The 17,498-nt window shown below is 42.7% G+C and overlaps 1 protein-coding gene across 23 annotated transcripts in view; it reads right to left on the bottom strand.

Annotated features, from left to right (window-relative positions):
- GIT2 (GIT ArfGAP 2) overlaps positions 1–17,498 on the bottom strand; it is a 66,778-nt gene that overhangs the window by 17,289 nt on the left and 31,991 nt on the right. For 10 of the 23 annotated variants that reach the window (XM_054443851.2, XM_054443856.2, XM_054443852.2 and 7 more), the window contains exons 10-15: positions 14,632–14,704; positions 14,295–14,392; positions 12,872–12,983; positions 6,008–6,150; positions 4,085–4,234; positions 172–420 (exon numbers count right to left, since the gene is read on the bottom strand). In XM_054443851.2, the coding sequence (XP_054299826.1) occupies positions 172–420; positions 4,085–4,234; positions 6,008–6,150; positions 12,872–12,983; positions 14,295–14,392; positions 14,632–14,704 (825 nt within the window). Of the gene's footprint in view, positions 1–171; positions 421–979; positions 1,776–4,084; positions 4,235–6,007; positions 6,151–12,871; positions 12,984–14,294; positions 14,393–14,631; positions 14,705–17,498 lie in introns of those variants that run through there. The other 13 variants (XM_063646722.1, XM_054443862.2, XM_054443859.2 and 10 more) reach the window with 4 other exon arrangements.

The raw sequence follows: 17,498 nt of genomic DNA on the forward strand, positions 1-17,498 counted from the left end.
TTGTGGGAATATTGCAAGCATCTGTGGACATGTTAATACAGCAAACACAATGGTAACTCTCTTAGTCCAATTTGGCAAAGCAGAGGTGTGGGGACCTGTAGGTTCAGAAGAGGGAACAGAGTAGTCAGGCTGCACAGAGTGAACAGCAGAAGCGCCAGTGGTGTTACTTACGTGCGCGGGGAAGGGCTGGAGTCTCGTCCTGCTCTCTTCGGGGTGGCTCGCTTCTCCCATTGGGAGATACGGTTTCTGACCTGATCCGGTCTCGTACATGGACATGGGCCTACTGCCCCGGGCAGACGGACGTCTCTTTAAGGAAGAGTGGTTGGAAGTGTCTGTGTACTCAGAACCAGTTTGCACCTGATATATATTGGTTGTGGCCTGTTTCCTGAGGTTCGAATTTTCACTCTGGAGTGTTTGAAGCTGAAAGAAATGTTTGGCAGTGGGACTGTGTTTTTTTATAGCAAGCAGAAAAAGCAAACACCAAGTAAATGAATACAACTACCAGCTTTAAACAATAAGGACAGTAACAGCTAGCCGGGCTGAAAATAAAAAGCCAATACAAACAAGGACCCTTTCTTCTGGATTGGGTGAAACATAATCAACTCCCTTCATCACGTAAGCAAATTAAATAGCTTCATTTCTGAATGCGGAAAAGTTGTGGTTTGGACTTCCTCAAAACAAAATGTCTAACCACTTAAAAATTTGTCATGGTGGGGCTGGGAAATGTTTGCAGGCAAGCTGTACACTGGATTATTCTAAGGCTGTTTCAAGCAAGAGTTCGAGATCATTAAAACATCATTTAGGTAACTTGCTTTTCAAATGAGCCCTGAGCAATTTGCAAAGGCCAAAAATGACAGCAGACACCATGGAAGCAGCACAAAGATGACTAGGGTTGCTTTGCAAAGCAAGAAAGACAGAAGTTCAGCTCATGAAAAATCAGATCGCCTATTGCTTTCCAAAAAGCCAACAAGAAAAATTATGATCAACAAGTTTTTATTACATAATACTCTTGATATTCCAAACAATTCAGCACTTTGTAAAAAAAAAAAAAAAAAAAAAGAAAGAAAAAAAGAGAAAACCGGATCATGGTAAGTTTGCTATATTAACATATCACGAAGAAAACTGGAAACCTATTATCTATGGAATTGACATCTTCGCATGGATGCTCCACGCAGCACGCTTGCTTCCGTCGGGTGAGTGATCATCTTTCGGCCAGGGCTGGAATATTTGGCCTTTCTCTCCTTTGGCTTTGTCACCCAAAAAACACGACCTCAGTGGTGTCAGCTTTGAACATGCTAATCTGCCCGGCACCACCCCATTTTAGAGACTGTCACTTGGAGGCCCTGAATGCTCCTTCCATTCCTCACATGCAGGCTGCTCCATGGTGCTGGATGGATTAGAGTTAAGGGGTCAGCAGGGAATCGTGTTACTCTTTGGCATCTGGCATTTTAAACACCATTCACCACGTCCATTCTGCGCAGGGTCCTTCCCTTCTGGTGCGCCTTCATCTTCCATGGACATTTTATAAGCTGGGTGTGGTGTGAGTTCAGCTGTCTACTCTTTGACAGAGATTGTAAAATCTGACCAAATTCCCCACCAGTGCCAAGGTTTAAGTCCACAAGCAACTGTTTGCACCGGAAGATCATTACTTTTTCAGTAGCAAACCCATTCAATGTTAGGAGTTACTTTCAATTTTTATTTAGAAAGCACCAATCTGTGAAAAATACACCAATAGTAGTTGCTCCTCTTCATTAATTAGCATCTTTTCCAAGCAACTGTTAAACGTGAAAGATCAGATACAAATCATGCTACTTTGTCAACTTTATGTATATTAAAAACTTTACCTAACTTTGAAATAAAATCAATACATCTTTGCTAAATAAACAAATTCTATATACTTTATATTAATCATGCCAAACTGCTGTGAAAGTGTGACTTACTGCCTCTTCCACAGAAAGACCACTCATTCTGTTTCCTTGAAGAGCAAGCCATTACAGAATGATAGATTGCTTTTATATCACAAAGGCTGGCAGGGTATAGCTCATATCTGCAATTCCCTTTCCAGGGAAAGAACAGCTGCAAAGTGACAAAGCAGCCCTGAACATTTCTACATTCCAGGATACAGACAGGCATGAAGTGCCTGTTGAAACTATTCATTAGAGAACCCAGGGCCTAGAGTGAAATGGTCAAGGTTCAAGGACTGAGGCGTGTAACTGACACATGTCCCTCAATGGGGCACTGGTGCATGTGATCACGTGTTTGTATAAAAAGCCTCTGTGGCAGTTATTTAGTTAAGGCCTTAAAATCTGAAACTTTATCCTAACACTTTTCATGCCTGGATTTTGTCTGAATGTGTTCTCATGAGCACAAGTTCTTGGTTTCAATTTTTAAAAATGTTAGTACTCTGTATTTAGAGAGATGTCTTCACATAAATTTTAATGATGTTTATCTTAATAAGAACCAGGCTACACTTTTTTATTTGGAAGGAGTATAAGGGAAAATAAAAAGTTATAGACAATTCAATAGTTTCAGAAATCAAAAGCACTTCTAAGAATTGATGAGATAATCAATATGCAAAAGCAAATAATTTCACTTTGCATTTCTCAAAGAAGCTCAAGACATTTGCTTTCAGAGATAATGAGGCTCTCTCTGGTGATTTCCAAAAATACTAAAAGAAGCATTGTTAGATTTTAAAAGGTGATGTGCAGCAGATTGATTTACAGTGGCAAAATCAGCATGTTTCAGAAATAGTCACCTGGTCAAAATTATTAGTCCAATTAATGGAACAAACTATAATCCACTAAATAAAATATATTCCAAACAAGGCAGAGAAAATACAGGTCCTGTATGTTATGACAAAGGGGCTCTCGGTCTGTCTCGTTTACAGCTGCACAGCAGCCCTAGACAGGGCTGGGAGACACAGAACAAGTGTCTGTTCGTTTAAGGCTAGCTGATCTTGAGCATTCTTCATTCCCTGCTACTATAGGCATTAGAGCCATTTATTTCAAAAAGTCTCAAAAATGCTCTAGAACTCAACATAAAAAGAATCCTAGACCAAACCCCAGGCAAAAGTGCACAGCAATTTCCTTCCCTAGTAAATAGAGGGGCATGGGCCCCTTTTTAGTTCTTCCACCTTCCTTTAGGAAGCAGCACTGAAAAGAGTCCAGGCACACATGGAGTGTACCACGTCCTCAGGTCTTGAAAATGATTTGAAAACCTTACTTCTCAAATGACAGCCTAAAGACATAGATTATATATTTCATTTTGTTTCTGGTTAAGTGTCCAAATCTCATTTTAGAGCTGAATGATGAGTGATACCCACAAAGTCATGGGCAAAATTTGGAATTTTTCGAATTCCCTTACTTAGCCTTCTCATAAAGAGTTGCATACACAATCCCCCTCCTACTAGGGTATTCCTTGCTACCATCAACCACACTCCTTTTAGGGATTAATATATTCACATGGTTCTGATTCTCTCAAAAGGTAATGAATGAGAAAATGCTGAGCAAATGAGATTGTTTTTTTTTTACCAGTGTGCAGCTCTTCCTAGTACAAATGAAATGTTTTTTCTTATTTTTTGAGAACCTACTCTGGCAGGCCCTCCTGAAGGCTCTGGGGATAATACAAGTTAGTAGTAAAAACTGGTGAGCAATAAGGTGGGGATGTGGGATAGGGCTGCCAGGGTGGGAGCAGGGTTTGAATGCTGACAAACATGCCCCTGCCCAGGGCTCTCATTGGCTCTGTCTCCATGGTGTGATCATCCTTCCCTAGCAATGGGAAGAATCACATCCATGGAGCCCCATCCAGGTTTCCAGGAAGCACAGAACAGTGCAAGGGTTATTCTAATGGGCACAAATGCTTAAATAGGATGTTAGGTTTCTCCTACCTGGGGAACTTACTCTGGATATATTTCATTTTAAATATCCAAATACATCCTGCTTCAAAAAGACAACTTGGCCCAAAGATTTCTAAGGCTGTTACAATAACTGTTTTTCTTTCCTCAGACCATATCACAGTGCCTGAGATTCTTCCTTGTACTATGGGATTACAGCGTCAACCACCCTGGCATTTATTAACATGTTACCTTTTTCTGCATAATTCTCAGCTCGTCACTCAAGTTGTTATTCACCTTCATTAGCTGCTGTATCTTGGCCTCAGAAGCCACTAGAGCGTTTTTGACCTCCATAAATTCCTGTACAGTGACTGGTCCATCTGATAAATCTGAATCTAGGCTCTAAAAATAAATTGGGAAAACGTTCACAATCTGAGATGATGAGAACATTAAAGACTAACAGCTCAAGAATTTCAAATTCTGACCAAGCCAGCTGAATTGCAAAGTTAGTCAAACCAAATCAAGGCCTCTGAGAGTAATGCAAAACTAAAACATAAAAGTAGGGTCACTATCCTATTTAAAAAATTTGAAAGTCAGTATTTTCTAATAGAACAGGCAGTGAGGCTACACATCTATGCTGACAATGACTGTCTAAGGAGGTCTGTCCTGTCTTGTAAGCCTTTCTCTCGTTCACTCGTTTTGTTTTTATTCATTCTTTCATTAATTCATTCATTCCAACATTTTCATTGAACATTAGGCAGTGTTCTAGGTGCTTGGGATATATTAGAAAAGAGACAAAGATTCCTGCTTCCATGGTATTTATATTCCAACAGCATGAGAGAGTATATATATTGCATGATTGAGGGTGATGAGTGCTGTAGGAAAAGATAAGACAGAGCAGGGTAGGGGACTGCATGTTAAGCGGGGAGCTGGGGTAAGCCTGTGAGTGGGTGAGAGGTGAGCAGAGCCCCAGGAGGTGAGGGGATGAGTCACATGAATCTGGAGGAAGAACATTCCAGCCTGCAGTGGAGCTCAGCTAGAGGGAGCAGGTGTGTGGGATGGATTGGGCAGGAGGCCAGGCAGTTGACAGAGGGCCTGGTCACAGAGGGTCTTGGAATGACCTCAGCTCTCACTGAGTGAACCAGGTGGCTTCCGGGAAGTCTGCACAGGGGTGTCCCCTGCATCTGCTAATGGTGCCATCTTTCTCACAATCATGTGGGCTGAAGAACTCCAAACACATCTTCTATAAGTCTATCTCCCCACTTCAACCTTCCGACTTATTGCCAAGACTTTTCTATTCTACCTTCCTATTCATCCATTCTCAAATGACTGCCAAGCCCCTCTGTGGGTGTGTCCTGGGGGTCAGCAGAGGGTGCACAGCCTGGGGTCCTGCCGCCCTCTCCCCCAGCTCACACTCTGGTGCCAAGGTCTCTCCCACCCGCACCATCCTAGCATGGGTCCTGGGGTGGCCTGCATCAGCTCCAGTATGGACCTCTCCCTCCATTCTCTAACCCACCAGAAGAGTCCTCCCCAGACATGGCATCCTGGGCTCTGCACTGCCTGTGAGGCCCACTCTCTTCCGTCGGGCGTCATACCCCTCCTGCTGCAGCTTCGAGTCCCATCCATTTTAGGCTGTCCCTATGCATGACCAGCTTCCCCTTAGATGCCCTGGTTTCACCTTCTTTCTGACTCCTCCACATGCCCAATCCCAAGCGTCCCTTGAGGTGCATCTTAAGAGCTGTCCTATGACACAGCCCCACCTGATGCTCCCAGCCATAGGTTCTCTCTCTGCTCACTCCCTCAGCCTGTGTGTGCTTCGTATGACACACATCACTTTGTGCCTTCTCCTGCAGTTCTCTCTCTCCTAGGCAATGAGAGCCTCACAGGAAAGGAACGAGGCTTCATTCAGGAGAGTAATATCCAGAGAAGTCACTCAGTAAACACTTGTTGAATGAATAAAACACACCAATCACTCCTCACAAGTTTTATAAAGTCTCAACTGCAGCAAGGCTGTGATGCAGGGACAAGGATCCCTATTTTAAAACCATTTAACCTTGTTTCACCTTTGCTTGGCCTGAGCTAGTAACAAACCCAACCTCACTGCACAGCAGCTTTGGCAGGGCTAGCCCTCAGCTGATGCGTGCTTGCCCTTCCATGGGACGCACGGCCTCTCACCTTCTGCCGGTTTGCTTTGTTTGCAGTGGTTTCCAAATCTGTGTCTTCGTCTGATGCCACGCTGTCATAGTCGGGCTGATCGTTGTCTTGACTCTCAACGCTGTGCTGGTTATTGATTGTTTTCAGTATGAGCTCCACATTTTCTATCAATAAAAGCAAACAACTTTACATCAGGCTTAAAACATTGCTTTTCTTCCAAAAAACTACGGAGAGGATTTTTTGGTTTAGCCATTTAAAGGACTTAAAGGGCTGAATGCTGTGCTCTTGCCTGTTATCCCAGCATTCTAGGAGGCCAAGGAGGAGAACTGCTTGAGGCCAGGAGTTTGAGACCTACCTAGGCAACATAATGAGACTCTATCCCTACAAAATAATTTAAAAATTATCCAGGCCTGGTGTCACATGCCTGTAGTCCCAGCTACTAGCTACTCAGGAGGCTAAGACAGGAGGATTGCTTGAGCCCAGGAGATTGAAGCTGCAGTAAACCACGACTACACCACTGTACTCCAGCCTGGGCATCAGAGTGAGGCCCTGTCTCTAAGAGCAAAAACAAAGACAAAAACAAAATGAACAAGGACTGAAAGAAAATGACAGAAATGGCAATGTTATATTCACACCAATATAGAGATAACAGAAAAGGTTTTCAACCAGGTGGACAGCTACATAAAAGACTCCAGCATTCTTCTCATCTACCTGCCAAATATGGGCAAATTAAACAGATGGCTTAGGAAGGAACTGCTCAGATAAAGAAGGCAGGTTCCCAAGTTTCTAGAGATAGAGCCTAGCTCCAGGTCATGAAGATAAGGCTGTAGGTAATGGAAGATAAACTGTAATTCTATGAATACCTATAACATATTTACAAGGTAATGTCAATCAAAACAGAAAGCAAATTGTTAAACTGGGGCCAGAACCTAGGCACTCAAAGAATAGAAACTTTGGGTCAGGCGCGGTGGCTCACGCCTGTAATCCCAGCACTTTGGGAGGCTGAGGCGGGCGGATCACGAGGTCAGGAGATCGAAACCATCCTGGTTAACACAGTGAAACCCTGTCTCTACTAAAAATACAAAAAATTAGCTGGGTGTGGTGGCAGGCACCTATAGTCCCAGCTACTCGGGAGGCTGAGGCAGGAGAATGGCATGAACCCGCTTGCAGTAAGCCAAGATCACGCCACTGCACTCCAGCCTGGGCAACAGAGTGAGACTCCGTCTCAAAAAAAAAAAAGAAAAAAAAGAATAGAAACATTGGCATTTAGTCAATTACCTGCATCTCAGTGAGAGAAAGAGATAGAGGAGAATGAATCAAACAAATACACATGTGCATGTTACAGGGAGTGTCTATTCCATAGGGAACAGGGATTATTCTACAGGATCTAATACACTTTGAACAAAAGATTTCACAAACTAACCAAGTCTCTCTGATTTCTTTCAGGCAACTCAAACTCTGACTTCTAATATTATTTCCCAGAGATGTTGAGGAAACAATGGATAGATGATATCTGAGTGATGAACTGTGATTATTTAAAAGCACTAGGTCCTAGCTGGGCGCAGGGGCTCACATCTGTAATCCCAGCACTTTGGGAGGCTGAGGCAGATGGATCACTTGAAGTCACGAGTTTGAGACCAGCCTGGCCAACATGGCAAAACCCCATCCCTACTAAAAATACAAAAATTAGCTGGGCGTGGTGGTGCACATCTGTAATCCCAGCTACTTGGGAGGCTGAGGCAGGAGAATCGCTTGAACCTAGAAGGTGGAGGTTGCAGTGAGCCGAGACTGCACCACTGCACTCCAACATGGATGACAGCGAGACTATGTCTCCAAAAAATAAAAATAAAAATAAATAAATAAATAATAACAATAATAATAATAAATAAAAGGATAGGTCCTATTTTAACTGTTTAAATATTTTAAAACACACAAATATAATTACAGAATAGTCAATATATTCAATTTAGAAACTAATGAACACGTAAGATAAAGTAATCACTTATAGCCATTGTTATTTGTTGATCTATTTCTTTCTAGGTTTTTTTCTGAGCACTTATAGCCACACACAGTCAATTCTTGTTATGCTTGGTAGTTATGTTCTTTTCTTTTTTTTGAGACAGAGTCTCACTCTGTTGCCCAGGCTGGAGTGCAGTGGTGCGATCTCGGCTCACTGCAAACTCCGCCTCCCGGGTTCACGCCATTCTCCTGTCTCAGCCTCCTGAGCAGCTGGGACTACAAGCACCCGCCACCACACCCAGCTAATTTTTTTGTATTTTTTTAGTAGAGACGGGGTTTCACCGTGTTAGCCAGGAAGGTCTCGATCTCCTGACCTCGTGATCTGCCTGCCTCAGCCTCCCAAAGTGCTGGGATTACAGGCGTGAGCCACCGAACCCAGCCTCTTGGTAGTTATGTTCTAAAAAGTTGCTGTGAATTGGCCAATATTAGATCAGTGCTTCTGGGGTTATCAACCAATCAATATATAACCTTGTTCTATGTGTGTTTCTGTTTAAAGATACCTTATTTAATACATAGTATTGATTCATTAACATTGAACTCATGGCCAACGGCACTATAAATCATGCCTGAATGACGCTTATTTAACACACATTTCTCCGTAGGGCACATCACAGCCTTCTTGCACTTAGAAACACTAGACAGCACTTCAGGACTATGCTTGGGGGCCACTTTTTTTCTTATTTTTATTGAGACAGGGTCTCACTATGTCACCCAGGCTGGAGTGCACTGGCATAATCATAGCTCACTATAGCTTCTAACTCTTGGGCTCAAGTGATCCTCCTGCCTCAGCCTCCAGAGTATGTAGGACTACAGACACATGCCAACACACCTAGATAATTTTTAAATTTTTTGGTAAAGATGGGGCCTTGCTATGTTGTTCAGGCGTGCACTTTTTTTTTTTTTTTTGGAGATGGAGTCTTACTCTGTCATCCAGGCTGGAGTACAGTGGTGCGATCTCAGCTCACTGCAACCTCCGCCTCCTGGGTTCAAGTGATTCTCCTGCCTCAGCCTCCTGAGTAACTGGGATTACAGGCACGCGTCACCATGCCTGGCTAATTTTTCTTGTATTTTTAGTAGAGACAGAGTTTCACCATGTTGGTCAGGCTGGTCTCGAACTCCTGACCTCATGATCGGCCCACCTCAGCCTCCCAAAGTGCTAGGGTTACAGGCGTGAGCCACCATGTCTGGCCAAGGAGACACTTTTGAGATACGGTCACCCATGCTAGGGTGCAGACGTGATCATGGCTCACTGCAGCCTCAACCTCCTGGGCACTCAATTGATCCTGGGCGGGAGGGGGCCATTTTAAAACAGTGAAATGACCAATGAAAAGCACACAAATATGACTAACATGGCACTAAATAGACCACGGACACTTGTTTATAGCATGAATGCAGAAACAAGAAGTCAAGGAGTCTCCTCCCTGTTCAATCTCAGCTGGAAACATGTGCTTTTGGTGACTCAATTTTTTTCTCTGCTCTGTACATTTCTTAGAATGACCTTGAAAATGCTGTATAAATTTTGAGGTCACAAATTTTAGCAAGTAGATGAATTTGTAAATACGGGATGTGCACATGAGGATCAACTGTGTATTTATATTTACATGTGGTATACTCACTTGTACACATATATTTACACAAATATGTTTTCCTTACAAAACTGGGGTTATACAAAACCTTTTAAAAACTTTATTATTTGGCCAGGTATGGTGGCTTATGCCTGTAATCCCAGCACTTTGGGAGGCTGAGGTGGGCAGATCGCTTAAGGCCGGGAATTCGAGAATAGCCTGGCCAACATGGAGAAACTCCGTCTTTACTGAAAAATACAAAAATTAGCTGGGTGTGGTGGTGCACACCTGTAATCCCAGCTACTCAGGAGACTGAGGCACAAGAATCACTTGATCCTGGGTGGCAGAGGTTGCAGTGAGCCAAGATTGCGCCACTGTACTCCAGCCTGGGCAACAGAATGAGACTCTTGTCTCAAAAAAAAAAAAAAAAAAAAAATCAAACTTTATTACTTTATCTCATATAATTACTACTATAGTATAAATGTTTCTTCCCTCCAAATCTCATGTTGAAATGTGATCCTCAATGTTGGAGGGGAGGACTAAAGGGAGGTGTTTGGGTCATGGGGGTGGATCCTTCATGAACAGATTAATGCCCTCCCTTTGTAGTGAGTTCTTGCTCTGTTAGTTCCTGCTAGGACCTGGTTATTGAAAAGAGCCTGGCACCTCCCTCCTCACTCTCTTGCTTCCTCTCTCACCGTGTGATCTCTGCACATGCAGCACCCCTTCACCTTCCATGGGTGGAGGCAGGCTGAGGCTCTCACCAGATGCCCAATCCTCCAGTTAGCAGAATCATTAGCCAAATAAACCCTTTTTCTTTACAAACTACCCAGTCTCAGGTATTCTTTTATAGCTACACAAAAGGGACTAAGACAATTACATATTCTTTTAAAAAAAGATAAGTATGTACTTCTTTTTTTTTTTTTTTTTGAGATGGAGTCTTGCTCTGTTGCCCAGGCTAGAGTGCAGTGGCATGATCTTGGCTCACTGCAAGCTCCACCTCCCGGGTTCACACCATTCTCCTGCCTCAGCCTCCCGAGTAGCAGGGACCACAGGCATCCGCCACCATGCCTGCCTAATTTTTTGTATTTTTAGTAGAGACAGGGTTTCACCGTGTTAGCCAGGATAGTCTCGATCTCCTGAACTCATGATCCGCCTGCCTTGGTCTCCCAAAGTGCAGTATGTACTATTTTAAAATGTGACTAACTGTTCCTCTTTATTACTTAGTTGCTTCTAATGTTTGTGTTGTTCTACGTAACATACATATAACATCTCTGATGATTTCCCTTCAGTTAACACCTAAGAATGGAATTATCAAATCAAAGAGCAGGTATTTTTTAAGATTTTGTTTTTTAAGTTAAAACAATTTTTTTTTTTTTTGGAGACAGATTATTGCTCTGTCACTCAGGCTGGAGTGCAGTGGCGCAATCTCGGCTCACTGCAAGCTCTGCCTCCCAGGTTCACGCCATTCTCCTGCCTCAGCCTCCTGAGTAGCTGGGACTATAGGTGCCCACCACCATGCCTGGCTAATTTTTTGTAGTTTTAGTAGAGACGGGGTTTCACCATGTTAGCCAGGATGGTCTCAGTCTCCTGACCTCGTGATCTGCCCACCTCAGCCTCCCAAAGTGCTGGGATTACACCACCTCAGCCTCCCAAAGTGCTGGGATTACAAGTGTGAGCCACTGTGCCTGGCCCCCAATTTTTTTTTTTTTTTTTTTTGAGACAGAGTCTCACTCTGTTGCTCAGGTTAGACTGCAGTGGTGTGATCTCGGCTCACTGCAACCTGTGTCTCCCAGGTTCACACAATTCTCCTGCCTCAGCCTCCTGAGTAGCTGGGATTATAGGCGTGTGCCACCACACCCAGCTAATTTTTTTGTATTTTTAGTAGAGATGGGTTTCACCATGTTGGCCAGGCTGATCTCGAACTCCTGACCTCAAATGATCTGCCCTCCTCAGCCTCCCAAAGTGCTGGGATTACAGGCGTAAGGCACCACACCCAGGCCATTTTAAGACTTTAAACGTATCCAAAGACTCTTGTCACTGTGCCTTCACCAAAATTTAATAAACCTTTTCAGAACTTCCTTATTCCTGGTTGAACAGATAAAATCAAATTCCCGAACAGGCAAGAAGAATGAATGAGTTGTTGTCAGTTAATGATTACTATCTTTGGGGAATGTGATACTGACTGAAAACTTAATTTTTATGGTACATATTTCTTTTGCTTAAATGACTTACAATGAAAAACGTCTAATTTCTATAATTAGAAAAAACCAATATGCATACAGTAATAGGGCTAGAGAGGAAGGACATTCCTAAGCATGCAGACAGGACCTGGGCTACTGAACTAGACTCAACAGGGCACCTGTGAAACAGATGCTCAGAGCTCTCCTTATAATTGTATATCACAGTAATTCTCACTGAAGACATTTAAAGTTTATGGCAACAAATTTTAATTATGTTGAACTCAGTTTTGTAGGTAAGCAACAGCAGATATTATGCAGTTTCAATCAGGAAGAGTTTTTCTTTTCCTTTTTTTTTTTTTTTGAGACGGAGTCTTGCTCTGTCACTCAAGCTGGAGTGCAGTGGTGCAATCTTGGCTCACTGCAACCTCCGCCTCCCAGGTTCAAGTGATTCTCCTGCCTCAGCCTCCCGAGTAGCTGGGATTACAGGCGCCCGCCACCATGCCCTGCTAATTTTTGTATTTTTAGTAGAGATGGGGTTTCACCATGTTGGCAAGGCTGGTCTCAAACTCCTGATGTCAGGTGATCCACCCGCCTCGGCCTCCCAAAGTGCTGGGATTACAGGTGTGAGCCACTGCACCCGGCCAAGAAAAGTTTATTTTCTTATGTCCTTTAACAAGATCTAAGCCAGAGTTTTGGGTTAATTTCAGGATGCAATTTTACAGGGTAGGTAAGTGTCCCAAAACAAAACAGAAATCATATATAAGATAAATATGTGTAGCAGTTAATAACTCTGAAATATTGTTAATTCACCAGGGCTCAGACAGGTAAACTATTTATCACAATATAGTACCAATAAAACTTATAGGGGTTGGGGCTGAGGGTAGGGAACCTAGAGGACAGGTCGAAAGGTGCAGCAAACCACCATGGCACACGTATACCTTTGTAACAAGCCTGCACATTCCGCACAGGTATCCCGGAACTTAAAGTAAAAAAACAAACAAAAAACCAAAAACCTATAAAACCGTCATGTTGATGACTGCTTTAATTGGTTTATAACTTTAACACTTGAGTCAAATTTAGAGGGCCAAAAAATGCAAATGTTTGGAGGTTTGAGCAGTTACCTTTTGAACCCGAGAGAGAACTGCCCTGCTGTCTCCTCTTGGCGTCACTGAGAATGTCAATGACCAGTGTGGCAAACTCATGGGCGTTGAACCGAGCTAACTTCTGTCTGCCCTAAAGGTGGGAAAATAATTGGAAATATTTCCCAGTGTAAAAATATATACATAAATAGTCACATAAAACTAGTCAGACTATTGACAGACTTCTGCAAATACTTTCTTCTGGCATGATCAAAGTACAATTAATCCCAGCCATAATCAAACCAAGTCAATGCTTGTTTTCCATATGAACAGTTTAAAACCATTTATATAAGAGAATTTCATAATAAATGTTATGGCATTTCTCACATATGCATTGTTCTCACAATGCAGGTCTATTTTGGTAAGCAAAAATAAAATGGTTCTACTGAATGCTTTTCTTCTATTAATGCTTCAGTTTGGAAGTAGACCCAGTAATAATAAATTAATTTTGAGGGGAATTTTTAAATTTTAAGTTAAGGCCGGGTGCAGTGGCTCACGCCTGTAATCCCAGAACCTTGGGAGGCTGAGGCGGGAGGATCACTTGAGGTTAGGACTTTGTACAAAAATTAGCCAGGCATGGTGGTGGGTGCCTGTAATCCTAGCTACTCGGGGAGGCTGAGGCAGCATAATTGCTTGGGTCCGGGAGGTGGAGGTTGCAGTGAGCTGAGATGGCGCCACTGCACTCTAGCCTGGACAACAGAGCAAGTCTCCGTCTCAAAAAAAAAAAAAATTTAAGTTAAACAAAATCATAGTCTCGATATACCCTATCCTTATATATAGCTGCTAATTATAAAGACTAAAACACCTTCCTAATTCATTCAACATTTCTCCTCTTGATGGATGTGTTAGCTGTTTTTAACGCACTATTATATACAGCAGTGCTTTGACGAAAATCACGTGCATAAATTTTTATTTTATTAGAGCATATTCTCAAATGAGAAATTCCCATGTAAAAGGATGTACTTAATTTTGAGGCTTCTGAAACTGGTAAACAAATTGCTTTTCTAACATCTATAGCAATTTAAAGTTCTATCTGTTGCAAGAGAAAGCTCAGCTTACCACATCCTTACCAGTTTGGAGTATCCTTTATTATATATTTTATTAATTTGACTGATAAAACTTGCACTAATGCTTTTAAGTTGCTTTCTTAGATTACCGACAAGGTTAAACATTTCTTCACATTTGTAAGCCATTTATATTTCTTCTGTGAATTGTTTCATATTATTTCCCAGTCATTTATTTATAGTCTATTGTTTTTCTTATCAATTTGGGGGTTGTGTGTCTATGTATAAAGGATATTAAATTTTAATCAATCAAAACATTTAGAATACTTGTCCTGGGAAAATGAAACATCTGACATCAGCCATTCCCCAACTACTATTCCTTTCCAAACTGAGCCACTTGCCTGGTTTCGTGTTGATGAGTACTCAGGATTGACCGGAAGAAAGGGGACGACCGTTGTCTCGGTTACCAGGGCGCTGTGGTTTTGCGTGGCAAGCCAGACTAGCCAGAGGAAAGAGCCAGAGACAAACCTCATCACACACCTGTGTGCCACTGCTCCTGGGAGGCACAGCTCACGCACTACGAGGGGAAACACACTCTGAAGCCAACACACGCAAAGGCAAACGTTGACACTCGCACCATCAGGACAGCAGAAATTGGACTAGTAAAACACTGAGCCTGGCAGCTTTTCACTGCCCACTGATAACAGAAGCTTATTAGATAAAGCCACGTCAAGTCACCTGCATCCGTCTCTCGCCTGTCAACTTCATCGTACACATCCATGGCAAGTTCTTCAAACAAATGATTACTTAGCTGAAAGTAAAAAATATCAGGAACACAAGGGACAACGATTAACACCAGGAGGATGAGAGGGAACTGCAACTTAGTCACCCTTTTATTGCCTACGTCTTATCCAATGCCAGTGCTTGGTACATACCCACTGTTAAACAGACATAACATTTTCAAAATCGTACAGGGCCTCTAGAAATGTCTGCCAACCACAGCAATTTCACTACTTTATGACACAGACAGAGCTGCTGCTATGAAGGAGCTAAGAGGCATCTAAAGTGCATCATCTCAGAAGTAGGTTCCAGTTCTCTACTCTTCTTGTGATATCCTGTAAGCCTCCTTTTCTGCACTTAAAAGCGTTTATCAGTTCCCCAAAGTTTAAGGGATCCTATACCCTTGCAAAAACAGCCAGGCTCAGTGGTGCACACCTATAATCCCAGCACTCTGGGAGACTGAGGCAGGTGGATTGCTTAAGCCCAGCAGTTGGAGACCAGCCTGGGCAACATGGCGAAACCCCGCCTCTACAGAAAATACAAAAACTAGCTGGGTGTGGTGGTGCACACTTGTAGTGCCAACTACTCAGGAAGCTGAGGCAGGAGGATCACTTCAGCCCAGGATATCAAGGCTGCAGTGAGCCAAGAGCACACCACTGCACTCCAGGCTGGGTGACAGAGTGAGACCCTATCTCAAAAAAGAAAAAAGAAAAGCAAAAGCCATGCTGTTTTGAGAGGATAAAATGTGCCCTTGCACAAAAACGTAACCCAGACCTCAGCTGAGTTTCTTTGCTCTCTTTCTCAGTAGCAGTCCTACTGCTTCAGTCTCCAGAAGGAAGCTTCCTACCAAAGCACAGCCTGACTCTTCAGCACACAACAACCACCTCACAGCCTGCAGTGCCTCCCTGGGCACATGGAGGATAATTGAGGTCTTCCTGGCCCAGATGAGGTTAAGCCCCTTCTGGGGTGGCTCCGCCTCTCTCTGCTCTTTCTGCCTCATGAAACACCTTGACACGTGGTAGTTGTGACTGTTAAACTGTCTGACATCTGCTTTGGGAGGACAGATGCTGAATCTGTTATATTCCCTATTGGGTTCCTTACATCCACACATAGTACCTCACACTTTAAGAGGGGCTAGAAAAGAGGCACTAGCTGGCCAGAAGGGATTTAATGCAGCAATTTAAAATGCTGGCTACAGGCTGGGTGTGGTGGCTCATGCCTATAATCCCAACACTTTGGGAGGCAGAGGCAGGAAGATCACTCACTTGAGCCTGGGAGTTCAAGGCTGCAATGAGCCATGATGGCATCACTGCACGCCAGCCTGGGTGACAGAGTGAGACCTTGTCTCGAAAAAAAAGAAAAAACAAGTGCTGGTTACAGAGACCTCATAGGAACATGTTAAAATGGATACGATATATTATTGAGTGAAAAAAGCAGGTTATAAACGTCTATAATTATGATTAAGTTCCAGTTTTAAAAAAAGATATGCATATAAATAAGAACTGAAAGAAATGTACCAAAATATTGAGCCTGACTCCATTAAGAGTATAGCAATGATGGTCCCCCTTCTCTATTTTCCAAATCTTCCCCAATGTGGTCGCACTATAATTAAAAACAAACCCAGAGAGCCTGTTGCTAGACAAGATGATGAACGATTGGGAGCTTGACCTTGCTTCATAAATATCCAGTTTCTTCCTCCATGGGACTACAAGCTAATGTTATTATTACTAGCAACAACTACAATGGCCAATGCTAATTAAGGGCTTATATCCCAGGCACTGTGCTAACAGTATCACATTTCACTTTTAACACCTCTATGAAAACAGGAACTACTATTGTCCCATCTTTAAGACAGGAAAACTGAGGCAGAGAAGATAGTAGCTTGCCTAAAGTCACAGAGCTAGTAAGTGACAGACCTGAGATCCAAGTTTACATTTTTGAAAATGCTAACATTTACTCATTCAAGGAATACATTAGCCTTTGTTATATTTCTCTCAGCTCTTCATCAGGAGGGAGAAGGAAAAAAGAAAGGAAAGAAAGGATGAAGGGAGGAAGAGAGGGAGGACAGGAGGAAGATATTGGAGGATAAACACTGACCTGGCGCTGATAAGATAGTCACCTGTGAGAAGGAGACCACAGGGTGAGGGTCAACAAGTAACGGTGGCAGCCCACTCTGAGCAGTTCTGGTTGGCAGCCCCTGCAGGATCCTTATCTCCCTTTTCTATGAGAGGATGCCAAGGCACAGGGAGGCTAGGAAGCTTGGCAGGGCTGAGATATGTACTGACCAGTCTGACCCAGAGCCGCAGCTCTTGAGAGCTGTACTAGACTCTGTTCCAGGTCTTTACTTCATGCCTGCCACATGCTAGAGATATTACAGGCATAATCTCAGCTTTCATGCAGCTTCCAGTGAAGCAAATGTAGGATAGTCTAAGAAAATGTGGGTTTTTATCTAGGTTTGAATTATTTATAATAAAATTTACTTACAGATTGTGAGTAGTTAAAAGGAAATCACACAATATTTAGTGCTATCTGACTCTAAAACTTATCATCTCGATCATCTTAGTTTACAACTTCCTTAAGGCAATAAAACACACAGACACACAAAACTGTAGATACAGAACACAGAGACACCAAACAAATTGCATAAAACACATTTATTTCATAATACAGTTAAATACTAGTAAGGATAAAGATTCATTTAATGTAATATTTAATACTATTATATGAAGTTTTAGTAAAGGGTCTTCTGTGAAAACGGAAATGAGGAGAAAGTCATAAATTAGGAAAGCTGCAATGTCAGAGTCAGGCTTTGGGAAAGCTGCTAC

This window comes from Pongo pygmaeus, chromosome 10, assembly GCF_028885625.2.
Source record: "Pongo pygmaeus isolate AG05252 chromosome 10, NHGRI_mPonPyg2-v2.0_pri, whole genome shotgun sequence".
NCBI lineage: Eukaryota > Metazoa > Chordata > Mammalia > Primates > Hominidae > Pongo > Pongo pygmaeus.